The sequence below is a fragment of the Trichoderma breve genome, chromosome 3, assembly GCF_028502605.1.
Source record: "Trichoderma breve strain T069 chromosome 3, whole genome shotgun sequence".
NCBI classification, from domain to species: Eukaryota; Fungi; Ascomycota; class Sordariomycetes; order Hypocreales; family Hypocreaceae; genus Trichoderma; species Trichoderma breve.
The window spans coordinates 4,961,613-4,973,816 of record NC_079234.1 but is presented as its reverse complement, the minus strand read 5'-3'; the positions used below and the strand labels follow the sequence as shown (position 1 = coordinate 4,973,816).

Sequence of the window (12,204 nt, the reverse complement as noted above, 5' to 3'; positions counted from 1 at the left end):
GCTTCGTATCGTCACGATGGTGGCAGAGGGTGCTTCGACGGCTCCTTCCTTGTTTGATTCTCATCCTCAGGCCCCCCCTTGTCCCTTTACATTGGCATTTCCAAACCGATGCTCGTATTCCCGAAACAAGAATCTTCTTTCATGCTTCTTTTTACGATTTCTCATGCGCTTCGATGCAACCGACACGATGGCCAAGACGGCGTTTTCTCTCTCTCTTTTCGATTGTGCTCACAAGGTACTAGTACCTATCTAGGTCAACTTCTTTGCCCCATTTGGTGGAATAGCCATTATCGTCCCATGAACGATTCCATGCCAACTACTGTACGAGTATATTAACAGGCACATCGACGCTTGCAATCCTTGTCGCCGTTGGTCTCTCGTTTTTCAATCCCCCACGTTTCCTGCCCTCCTGACTCGAGAGCCGACAGGGACCAGCTCGTGGTTTGCAGCTAGCGCTAGAAGCATGCCTCACATGCTCAATTTCCCTCTTCTAGAGCTCATGATACAATATCTGTCTAGATTAACTAGACTAGATTATTGAATGTAAGTTGTTCTAGCCGCTGAAAGTTGGTATTATGTGCAACAGAATGATAACAAAAGATTAATCTGGCTAGCTTTAAGAAAAAATCAATACCTGACAGGCTCCCGCTGTTCATGTTCCTGCATCACGCGTCTCAAAACTGTAATTGCTTCATCATTCACGTCGGCTGCGTCTAGACCAGGGGCCAGTCAATCTTGTCGTCACAGCTGTCGTGCTTCTGCACCCATGCGTGGATCTTGTCAACGTCCCATCCACTCATCCATTTGTTGACCGCGTCGACTTCTTTCGGCTTCGGGTGTCCATGTATGATACTCCGGCCGAACCCACAGATGCCTTGGTGAAATCTATACTGCAGACATTCCTTGTCGGCTTGGCAGGCTGCACGACATTTCTCAAAGCTCAAGTGGGCCGTCTTCTCAAGATCGGACAAGTCTTGCGTTTTTGCCTTGCTGAGCTGCCTGTCAACGTCGAATATAGCTGACGAGGTATTGAGATAAAGGACGTCATCGCTCATATTATCCCAGTCCGGTCGAATAGGCGCCAGCTGCGGTTCCACGAACTCATGGTAGAGGTCCTTGATCCGCATGGGAAAGGCGAAATTTCGTTTGCGTTCAAAGCCGTATAGATCAGACAACTCTTCACTTCCTGCATGGTGCATGGTAACAATTGGCTGGCACCATTCTCTCTCGGAATATGGAATTGTAAAGGGCTTCTCTCCGTTGACTGTTGGCCACTAGCACCATGTTTTATCGAATCAGCATGAACCAGTGTACGGTTGGAAGAGACATGGCGAGAGGAATTGTCTCCTGATGTCCGGCATTCAACTTACCGTATTGTTCACCTCGATGCCGGTAGCCTCCTTTAATGCTTTTGCAAACATGACGTCGCCACAGCACTCACCCACCGTGGCTTCATCCCAGCGGTTGGCCACATTATGCTTACCCTCGAAGAAGTTACGCATGGCCGCGCTGGAGACGACATAGCCACTGCCGCCGTGGCCAAAAGGGAAATCGTTCAAATATGCAAGACTGCCAAAGTACATTTGGTCCGTGTGGTCCAGTTTGCCCAACCATTGCACCATTGTCGGCCACACCACATAGGTGTCGGCATCAACAAAGAGGTACCAGTCATAGTTGGGTCGCAGCCCGAATGCCTTCTCAGCAATGTGAATATTCTTGTACTTGTCCAAATCCCATCCCTCTTGTGCAACATCCGAATCTTTATTGCAGTTGTCCTGGTCAACCGCACACTGACGTTGTCGATAGTATATTTTAAAGTCTGCATTACCCATCTTTGCCGACATCAAAACCTGGTCGAGGCTATCGTGGATCTTGTAGCCAGCAATTTCTTGCTCCATGTCACTGAAAATGAGGAACTCAGGTAGACATTTGAGATTTGTCAAGATCTGAGTTGGAATCTTCGAAAAGGCTTCCGAAGCCCCTGTTTTCATGACGAGGAGAATCTTTGAGGTATTGGGAAACTGCGCGCACTCGGGCTCGGGCGTTCTATTCGGACTACCAGGTCTTTCTAAAGCAGCAGAGATGTTTGACAAGGCAGGATTGGATATCTTTACTGGCACGGGAGCCGGCATCTTATCGCCCACCCGAGCACTATCCGTATGTTCGTACGCATTGAGTCCTTCTTCTGGTCGGGTTACTTCGCGGCAATAGATTCCGTCGATGCACTGAATTTCCAATCGCCTCAAAGCAAATACCAGTGTACCCAAAAAGACGCCCGAGATCAATACCAAGGCTGTGGCTCGCCTAAACAGCATTGTTGTTGGCTTGGTCGCTCGCATTGAAGTATCGGGTGGCTTGTGCTTGTGCCTCAACAGCAGAAAGCACAAGGAAATTAGAGTTGAGAGCGACAACCTGAGTTGAAAAGAGGAATCTTTCAAATGAAGAGGCCGAAAAGATGCCAAAGGTCGTGATGAAAGTTGGACCCTAATGAATGAGCGAAGGCGGAGTCGTTGAGGGCGAGAACAGATCCCCCTTTATTTTCTTCGACTTGCTTCTCCCCTGGGCTGACATGCCGGTGAAGCACATTTGACTTCTCACGGGTCAGTAGTGAGAGAAATGCAAGGTGTGTATAGCCGTTGTAACCGGCTGAATTGCAGGTAGACGTTGTAGTCCAACAGCGTTGTTGGCCTGGTTTCTTCTCAGAACCAACACATAATAAATCACCCCTGTACGGGGCACTTTATGTGAGGTCTAGATATCGTATCATCTATCCGCTCTCGCCGAGAGTTGCCTCTCAATCAAAGAAGGAACCTATTGCCCTTGATATCTATATGAATTCTGACATGCTGCTTGTACACCGGAGTAGACATGTAAGAAGCATATCCTCTGTTAGGCGCGTGACATGTTCCGCAGTGCTCAGAACGGTAAGAATAGGCCAGCCAGAGGATAAAGTTGCAAAGCTATTTGCCAAATTCGCAGCAAATGAAGAGCGCTGGCCCACTTGTTACTACAGCGAACAACCATCATTGGGTTGTCGAGTTCCATAAATGTATTACCGTGAGAATATGGGGTGGAAGCTTGTTCACAATGACATAACCGGGCACCTACTAGGTTCATAAGCAGTTCATATTGATGATTTTTAATATGTACAGAGAGCACCGTGCCTAAAAAGACCAAGCTTATGTGTTCCCTCACACCGTTCAAAGTTCATCATGAGCCTCTAGCTCTTCATCAAATGTCCCATCCCAAGGCTGAGCCCTGCCTTCTGAAATAGCCACGATGAACTGGTCAATGGCATCTGGCGAAGAAGCATCGCCCCTGAATGGGAAGACCTGTCCGTTGTGAATGTTTTGTACCGCGAGGCCTCCGCTGGAGCGGACGCCGAGGTTCCGCGCCATGTCGGGATACTCGTTGGAATCGACGGTTACGAATTGGAGGAATTCAGCGTATCGACCAGCTACTTGCTTCAAAGCTTTGGTGTAAGACTCCCGGCCTTCTTCACTTTTGGAGAGGTAGTAGACCAAAGAGCGCCCCGACTGGAGTGATGTTAGCAACCAAGTTAGATGTATAAGAGTGGGAGGGACGGAGACATACAGAAAGATGTGTCATTTCGTTGCGTCTCGTAAGTTGCGGGATGAGCTCCGTAGTGCAGATTTTGAGAAAGTTTTTAAGGGAGTTTGGATCATCTAAATCTTCGGCGTTATTCTCCCGTTGATCGATGCTATTTCTGCACCATATGCCATCAGGGAGATCAGATTTGGCAGTAGTTATGCCGAAGGAGTAGCGATCAGAATACTCTTGCGCAAAGTCGCGGAATCGAGCTTCAAGGAGTTTATCTTCGCCCTGCAGCCGCAGAAGAAATACAATGTCGTCGCTTAAGATGAACTCGTCAAGTTTCTTGCCATCCACGTCTTGTACGGATGGGCGAAGAGCTCGCTTCACGAAAGCCTCGATACTAGAGCCGACGTCATCAGATTCATATTCAAGCAGAGAATAAAAGATGCTATGAATCAGGGCAAGACTCACGCTGCGGCTCGACGAGGACCTCGATATCGTGTTGTTGGCCTGTCCTTTTGATATAGGCGGATGGCGGGAAAGGAGACGACGTCTAGCTCTTGGCAGAGGGTAGCGGCGGATAGGCAGTCGATGGCAGCGGCAGAAGAGACGGATTTCTGGACGGTCTTCCATTCTTTCAAGAGATTTTTACTAGTTTGTCTGTTTTGTAGTTTAGTCGTTTGATTTGTTGGAATCATGATTGGATTCAAACTCACAGGTTGGGCTACATGAGATCGGCAATGCCAAAAGTCAGCTTTCTCACAGAGACGATTGAATCAGTCCGTCTTACCGCAACAACTAAATCGTATATCAGCAAAATGATGATCATAACATTGAGCATTGCAGTTCGACCTACAGGCTAACAGCGTGTATTCATTTTCCGCGAGATACTTCTTCACCTCCGTCGGCCCGCTAAATTGAGCAGCACAAGCTAATTGTGCGCAGGCCAGCAGCCCGCAATTGAACAAAACACTCGACAAACTCGGCATCACCATGTTTGTATACGTGCTGAAATAATCAATTCAATGGCGCTTGCTCCTTCTGATGGAATAGATCAAAGGAGATGCGATTTTTCCTTCTTCTTCGATTATTAGTTAGGCCATGAATATTTGGAGGTTTTCCCCCTCCATACATGTATGTAAGACGGGGTCAGATTGCAGGGGTTTGGCTGGACTCGAAACGACGGGGTCAAACCCGCCATCGTCAGTCTTGGGCATCGACGCTACGTCTCGTGTTTCAACGTTTTGTTTGAGATTCCGGGGGGGGATCGAAAGCGCCTCCAAGCTGTGCCGAGATATCCTGACGATAAGTCTGAATGAGATACATGTACAACTTCATCGTGGAAAGAATATTCCCCCTCTCTTTTCTCTCATTCCCGTACATGAAATTCTCTAGTCCACATTCCTAGTTGAGAACATGATGTATTCGCAGAGTCTAGTCCGCTGGCTGGCCGTAATGGCCGTCGGCATGGGAATTGCTTCAGGCGCAAGTGATGCGTCACAGAAGAAGCTGAGCGACTACGAGTGCACTCATCCTCCATATAAAATGCACCTTTTGAGCAAATCCCCCCTGGTCATTTACATTGAGAACTTTGTCACCGATGAAGAACGACTTCACTTACAACATATCGCGTAAGTTTGCCTCTCGCCAAGCAAATGAACCCAATGAATAGAACAGTATACTAACTGACAGAAACCCCCACAGCCAAGGCCACTTCAAGCATTCCGCAGTGCTCAAGGGCGGAAACTCTGCAATCCACTCCGTCCGCACATCCCAATCAACAACCGTCGACAGAGACGCCGTCGTCCGCTGCATCGAGGCCCGCGCCCTCGACTTCCAGGGCTTCGACGTGCCCGAGTCTCACCTCGAGCCCATCCAGCTCGTCAAGTACGCCGTCACGGAGCGCTACCACTTTCACACCGACTGGTTCACCAATCCATCCCACGCAACCGTGTCTCTCGGTGGGAACCGCATCAGCTCCTTCTTTGGATACGTAAAGGCCGACAACATCACGGGTGGGGGCACAAACTTTCCGATCCTGGACGCGCCCCGGGATGAGCGCTGGTGTAAGTTTATAGACTGCGATGAAGAGTATGAGTCAGGCGTAACCTTTAGGCCTATTGAGGGCAATGTCGTGTATTGGGAGAACTTGCTGGCGGATGGCAGGGGGGACCAGAGGACGCTGCATGCCGGATTGCCGGTGGTGAGCGGAGAGAAGATTGGCATGAATATCTGGACGAGGCAGATGCCATTGCCTGCGGATGTTCGTGGAGATTGAAATTGGATGGAAGAGGAGTCCAAGGGCTGAGTAGAACCTTTTATTCAACCAGCTTTCACAGGATATAAAGACGGACTCTTTATAAATACGCTTTGAATTAATACCATCTACCCATACCACAATTTCCATCTGTACAACTAATGAGAGCTCCAACGCCTTACCAACGCTTTCAAGTACATATATCATATATACAGCTCATCGCTCAACCAATTCCAACGACATAGAGAATATCATTCGCTGCCATACGATTCTCATATGTATTTTCTCCTTTGAAATAGAAACACACCGTTCTGTTGATATCCAAGCGGCAGGCGCGTGGCATCTTTTCGACTCAAGGTACCTAGCTTCGATCATGCCGGTCCGTCTTCGACATTTTTGCTTTCCGCCATAGGCACCGTCGGCAGTGTTGGGCTATCTGGGGTCTCCAAAGATGGCTGTGTTAGAGAGCTCACGGCCTCTGGATCGGGCTTTGTCTGTGCCAGAGCTTTCACGGCTTCTGAATTCGGCAGTGTCAAAGTGCTCAAATCATCTGTATCGGGGTATGTCGAAATGCTCACGGCATCTGAATCGGGGTATGTCGAAGTGCTCACGGCATCTGAATTCGGCAGTGTAAGAGTGCTCACGACCTCTAGATTCGGCGGTGTTGAATTCCTCGTTACTTCGAGAGTCAACTCCGTTGGAATGCTGCCAAGAGTTGTACTCAGCGTCCTTGGTGGATTGCAGTCGGCATCTGTACTCGGCATCTCTTGAGGAGATATAGCACCCGGGGCCGACTTTACTGAATCGCTCGACGTGCGAACAGTCGGCAACGTAGGTGTAGCAGCCGGGGCTGACCTTGCCGAGTCGCTCGATGGGCGAACAGTCGGCAACGTTACCTCTCGAATCATATTTGCTGGCGGGATCGCTCTGCGCACTCTTCCGACTTGCTGCTCATCCTGTCGTAAGAAAGGATCGGGCTGTTGCCCGTCTTCGTGAAGCGACAGCTCAGGGGGAGAGGGAGACCACCACCTCGCAGGCCTAATTCTGTTGACTATGTCTTCCAAGCCGATGAGTACTGGAGATGGGGCTGGGCCGCGTGTCTTGCTTCTCCACCACTCCGATATTCTCGACCCGAATCTCTGCTTCACCCACGACCAACACAAAGAAAGGAACATGGTACCAAACATGGCGATTAACATGATCTCTTGCCCATTAAGTTTGTGCTTTTTGAGAGAGCGTGCATCAATCACTGCCGCTGCGGGAACAGAAGCCATCCTTGGACAGTCCTCAGGGGAGATGGCGAAGGATGTTTCATTTTTAGGTATCAGAGAGCTGTGTATCTCGTCGTAAATCGACCGAGTCACATATGTCACCAAGGCGATGCCGCCTGAGAAACAGAGGGTTACGAGCACCAATTTGGATATTTTCACGTCTCTGCCGGTGAACATGACTGCGGTTGGTAGGTTGGACGATGCTTTATAGAGAAAGAAGGGTGGCTCCTGCGTATGTAGTGATAAATAGCTGTTTAAAAGAGTGACTATCACGGAGCTTGATAATAGAATGAAATTGATGAAGATGCTGCAGTTTGGTAAACAAAAGTTCGAAGTAAAGAGAGTCGAAGGCCATGTTTTCCTTTCCCATGAGCATGAGCAGATGTTTAGCCGTTGCCTGAGACGACAATGCAGACGACGCCTGCCGGGAAATCGATCGTTCCTCCTCCATCTCGTCGGTGTTGTTGAGCAGAGTTTTCCTTCCTTGTAGAGGCTTTGTTTTCTTCCCAAACGGTTTGTGTTCAACAAGCTGTGGCAGCTGATCTAATCAACGAAAGACGACGCCGGTACTTGTATTGTGATGTTAAGAATGCGTTGAATGTACCTAACAGATGCAGCCGGTAACATCTATTGACCGTAAAATTAGCAATTCTCGCCATCTTCTCCTATCATCAGAAGGGCTGTTAAATAAAGTCAATCCTAAGATTTCATGACATGTGAATTGGTAAACGAGTCTTGCTGATGAGTGAGTGATTGTTTATTTCGATGTTGTCGGCCATCACCCCATCACGTGACCACGCGCAACGACATATCGCCCTCTTCCATACAATGCCATCGACCACCTTTTCCCGCGAAAGAAGCTCTCACGATGGATGTCCCTCGCGGCTCCAGAAGAGCGCGCCATGCAGCTTCAGCAGCCTCCAGCCAAGAGGCTTCGCTGCAGGCTCAGGCCCAGCTCGAGCTCGAGGCCGCGACGCAGCATCGCCGCACCCGCCGCCAGGCGCTGCAGGTCCAGGTGACGCCGGACGCCTCCATCGCCGTGGCAGCTGGCATGCATGTGCACCAGGCGCCGGAATTTGGGCACAGGAGGCGCGAGATGGAACCGCCGCCGAATCCATTCAGACTGCATAGATGTGAGTTGATGATGATTTCCTTGATGTTACTGATGTTTATTTTTTTTTTTGTTTATCTTGAGTATTGGAGGTTATAAAGCACCAGTTGTTGCTTGTATACTTATACATGAAGACTGTATCATAGAGGGGGGACGAATGATGCAACCCCTGATCAATGTTGGTCTTATGTCTGGCTGGCTTCTTGTTCAGTTTGGCGTCACTTGTGAATCACTCTTTTTTTCTCTTCTTCCCACTTCCTTCTGCCTCTGCAATCCTTTTTTCCAGTGGTCGTTTTTTATCCCACCACGCCTACTTTGGTCTTTCGTTTTCTCTCTTCCTCCTTCTTCCTTCTTTCTTCCTCGCATCAAGGATCCATCATCCTCCTTCCAGTCTTTTCCCATTCAGCCAGCCAGTCATTCATTCATTCATTCAGCTGCTTGCCCGTTGCAAGCATTCATTCATTTTGTTCTATTCATTCACTCATTCCTGCTACAATTGTCTTTACCTCTCCTTCAATATCCCACTGCACTGGCCAATCAGAGGCAGCTGCCCTGCAACCACAATAGCCATTCATCTACATTCACTGCAGGCGAAGCCGCTTTCCTACTCTCGTTTTCAAAATGCCTCTTGGACAGCGCATCCTCCAGCCTCGAGAAGAAGTCCCTCAGGAGAACTTGCCTTCCACTCGAGTCTCACCCCCCTACAACAGACCAACTGGAAGCAATCGTCGTCCCCTCCAGCCGCTTACCATCTCCTCTCACGGCAATATCCTTGACCGCAGAGAGTCGGTGCTTCGGCCGTTTCCCTCTCCAGACAAGGAGAATAGAGATGCCACTGTGCAGGCTATTTCGCACCGAGTGGCGCATCGAACTAGAGAGATTAAACGGCTCTCCCTCTTGCATTTGCGCTGCCATTCGTTTCAGCGGCAAAGGCGCCTCCAAAGGCGCCGCCTAGGACGCAGCAGCATTCGCCAGTCTGTAACCGCTAACATGATTTCAGCCACGCGGAGAAACACCAACAACCGTCTCAGTCTGCAGTTCGACAGCGATGGCTCTGGCTCCGGCTCTGGCACTGAATCAGAGCCAGATCTCAGCCATCTCGGAATGACGAGGCGAGGCATGACAGCCGTTCTAGAACAGCAAGCCGACCAGATGACGTATGACGATGATGCCATGTCTCAAGGCCAATACGATGCGGAGGAAGCAAGCCTTGACGAGAATCTAGACGAGAATGTCGATGATAACGACGACGACAATGTTGATGAGCAAGTTGAAGGGGAACAGGAGCCCCTGGCAATGATGGACCCCGTTGTCTTTGGCCTCAAGGAGATTTCCAACTTGGGAAAGTTTACCGTGAGCAGCCACAAGCCGGGCAATGGTGTTGAGCAGCTTCGTAGTGATGACTTGACCTCATACTGGCAGTAAGTGTACACTGGCTTCCCTCCCTTCCCATCTGTCTACTAGAACGGGGTTTTAACTCATTTGCTTAGATCGGATGGCCCGCAGCCGCACAAGCTCACCATATACTTTGTCAAGAGAGTGGGTATCCGAGACATTCGCTTTTATGTCAACTACAACGAGGATGAATCCTACACTCCCACCAAGATTATATTCAAGTCGGGCACCAGCGAGAACAATCTTATCCAGTTTGCTGCCATGAACCTCGCGAGCCCGGTGGGCTGGCAGCAAGTGCCTCTCGCAGGCGTTGGCGGCGAGCCAGACGGCAACACACTCGTGTCTTGGGTGCTGCAGATGCAGATCCTAGAGAACCATCAAAATGGCAAAGACACACACCTACGTGGTATAAAAATCTACGCCTTTGATGCAGACGCCGTTCAACCTAGTGAGGCTGAGAACTCTCGTATGGATGATCCCCTGGATACAATGGATGTTGCGGAGACTCTTGCGGCTGCTAGCACTCCCAGACTGGACGAGATTGCGCAGACGCTGGCTGCGGCGCGGCTTGAGGGTGGTGATTCTGGTTTTACCCTCCCAGACTTCATGCGGGATGCAGAGATTCGATAATGGTGCCAACGCTTGACGGGACCAGGAAGATACGATAATGATGTTTGATTTGCTTTGGACTTGGTAAAGACACACAAAGGCTATGGACAAGGTGTTACGAGTAACGGGACGTTTCAAGGCTGCTCAAAGACGATGCCGCCTAGGGGAACTAGAAAACGGGTACGGAGTTCAAAATGTGGACATGTAGCCATCATACATGTTCCTTCTTGTCGCTAGATTATGTTTTGTGCTGTTTGCTATTCTACTTCTTAATTCTTGATGGATTGGGCCACAGGCTAGGTCCAGGGAAACTCAAGCCGCGCCTCCTTTGTTCCAATTGTCAAGCTGGCGGCTCTCATTAGACAAACTTTATGCCGTCAACCGTAATCTAAGCGATGGCAAGGCTTTTCTCGATGCTTTCCGCTTCAAGCCACCGCCACGGTGATCAACAATGGGAATTCACCATGCTAGCTTCGCCAGGCTTGGCGCCCATTTCCAAATATCTTGTCAGCCTGCCACCGGAAGTGCCAAGCGGCGATGAGGCACATCAACACGCGAAGGAACCATCGTCGGTGGGTCTAGCTCAATATCAAGTAATACGCGAGGCTAACCGGGAATATTACATGATTAACGGAGTTGTGATATGCATACGCGCGGGATTAATGGTGTAGGTCTAGATTCCTTTCAGATTGCCGGTTTTGTGGACGCCTAAGTCGATCACAACTACGGTCTCCCAAGGCAGACACAATTCCAGGGGTTCTCGTTGGACAATGTACAACGGGGGGCAATTCTACAAGCTATCAGAATGGACATCATTGTGGCATTGTCGGGCGAAGGATCACGGCAGCGAAGAAGAACCAAACCCAACAAAGCCCAAAGCAAAGCAAAGCAAACAAAGAAAACCGCTCAACCACTGGGCGCAGTCTTTCTCCATGGCATATCTTGTTCCAAGATTGGAAACCGCCGAGTACGAGTAAATGCTGCTCTTGGACAAAAGCAGAAGGTTTCTGGAAGGGCGGCGGCCGGAGCAAATCACGCAGCATGGCTTGGGTCGGGGTCGGGGGTTTCTGAATGTGTTGACCCGGGTCTGATGATCAGCAGAGCAAATCAGCGCTTGCTGGTGGCATTTCATCATGCCGAATGAGCTAAAAGCATGCTAAGCAGAAGCCATTTCCTTCTGGGGGGAGTGATGAGAAATCGGGCTTTTGACATAATTTGAGTTGATGAGTTGAGCTAGATTTGGGGGGTTCGTTGTTGAAAAAATTGTACCACGTGCAGGGCTACAGCGGTGAGTGCTTTTTTGTCATGCTTGTTCTTTGATGCTTTTCACTTTACCAGAGATGGCACATTGCAGCGCTGTTACGGAGTTTGCCAAGACGACGTGCTGTGGCAGTGCTGGAGTCGGTAAAGATTGATGCATGTTTCTTTGTGGAAATGGCCCAGGGCGATCTGGCCAGTAAAATGTGGTCAAGCGTCGATACGGAGAATACGGGCGGTCTCTTTGGGTCAGCCATGCTGCAGGATCTGGAAGCTTGTTATTGTGGTTGTCTTTGGCGATCGTGCCCAAACTCCACCGAACGTGGCTTTGTTCTTATTGTCCATACTGTATCCCGTCGACATCAGAAGTACTCTGTACAACGGCACCGCTAGCCAATGACCAGCAGTTCCGTTACTGCCCGTCCGTCGAATAGAAGCCTCAATCGTCATGTCGGTCAATGGAAAAAGGGATTCCAAAAAGTGAGGCTTCTATGACGGACCACTTCCGTCTAGGCCCTGGTCTAGGGTAAATCGGCTTGATAGCGCGCATGCGACCAACGAAGCGAATTGGGCACGATACGACAAATGGGTTGTGTCGAAAGCAGCATGGCTTCGATTGGTTTTTCGTGGGAGACGGAAACATGGATGGCAGGAATTGGCGATCAAGCGGTTTATCTGCTAGCAAGCAAGGTACATCTGCTACTGACAGATGTTGGTACCTACCTTAGTACATATGTTGAAGCCGTCAT

At 49.6% G+C, this 12,204-nt stretch overlaps 5 protein-coding genes across 5 annotated transcripts; 2 read left to right on the top strand and 3 right to left on the bottom strand.

Annotated features, from left to right (window-relative positions):
* Positions 1–713: 713 nt before the first annotated feature.
* Positions 714–2,315, bottom strand: T069G_05918 (uncharacterized protein; the record flags this gene model as incomplete). Its single annotated transcript, XM_056173128.1, has 2 exons — positions 714–1,274; positions 1,371–2,315. The coding sequence occupies 2 exons, from the start codon at positions 2,313–2,315 to the stop codon at positions 714–716; spliced, it is 1,506 nt and encodes a 501-aa protein (XP_056029986.1).
* Positions 2,316–3,200: 885 nt separating this feature from the next.
* On the bottom strand, positions 3,201–4,396 carry T069G_05917 (thioredoxin-like domain-containing protein; the record flags this gene model as incomplete). Its single annotated transcript, XM_056173127.1, has 5 exons — positions 3,201–3,536; positions 3,595–3,955; positions 4,027–4,215; positions 4,272–4,279; positions 4,346–4,396. The coding sequence occupies 5 exons, from the start codon at positions 4,394–4,396 to the stop codon at positions 3,201–3,203; spliced, it is 945 nt and encodes a 314-aa protein (XP_056029985.1).
* A 575-nt stretch (positions 4,397–4,971) lies between these two features.
* Positions 4,972–5,833, top strand: T069G_05916 (2OG-Fe(II) oxygenase superfamily domain-containing protein; the record flags this gene model as incomplete). The annotated part of the gene is made up of 2 exons (XM_056173126.1): positions 4,972–5,186; positions 5,260–5,833. 2 exons carry the CDS (start codon positions 4,972–4,974, stop codon positions 5,831–5,833), a joined length of 789 nt encoding a protein of 262 aa, XP_056029984.1.
* A 350-nt stretch (positions 5,834–6,183) lies between these two features.
* Positions 6,184–6,999, bottom strand: T069G_05915 (uncharacterized protein; the record flags this gene model as incomplete). Its single annotated transcript, XM_056173125.1, has 1 exon — positions 6,184–6,999. The coding sequence occupies one exon, from the start codon at positions 6,997–6,999 to the stop codon at positions 6,184–6,186; it is 816 nt and encodes a 271-aa protein (XP_056029983.1).
* Positions 7,000–7,951: 952 nt separating this feature from the next.
* On the top strand, positions 7,952–10,219 carry T069G_05914 (anaphase-promoting complex, subunit 10 (APC10) domain-containing protein; the record flags this gene model as incomplete). The annotated part of the gene is made up of 3 exons (XM_056173124.1): positions 7,952–8,216; positions 9,195–9,615; positions 9,685–10,219. The coding sequence occupies 3 exons, from the start codon at positions 7,952–7,954 to the stop codon at positions 10,217–10,219; spliced, it is 1,221 nt and encodes a 406-aa protein (XP_056029982.1).
* Positions 10,220–12,204: the final 1,985 nt, after the last annotated feature.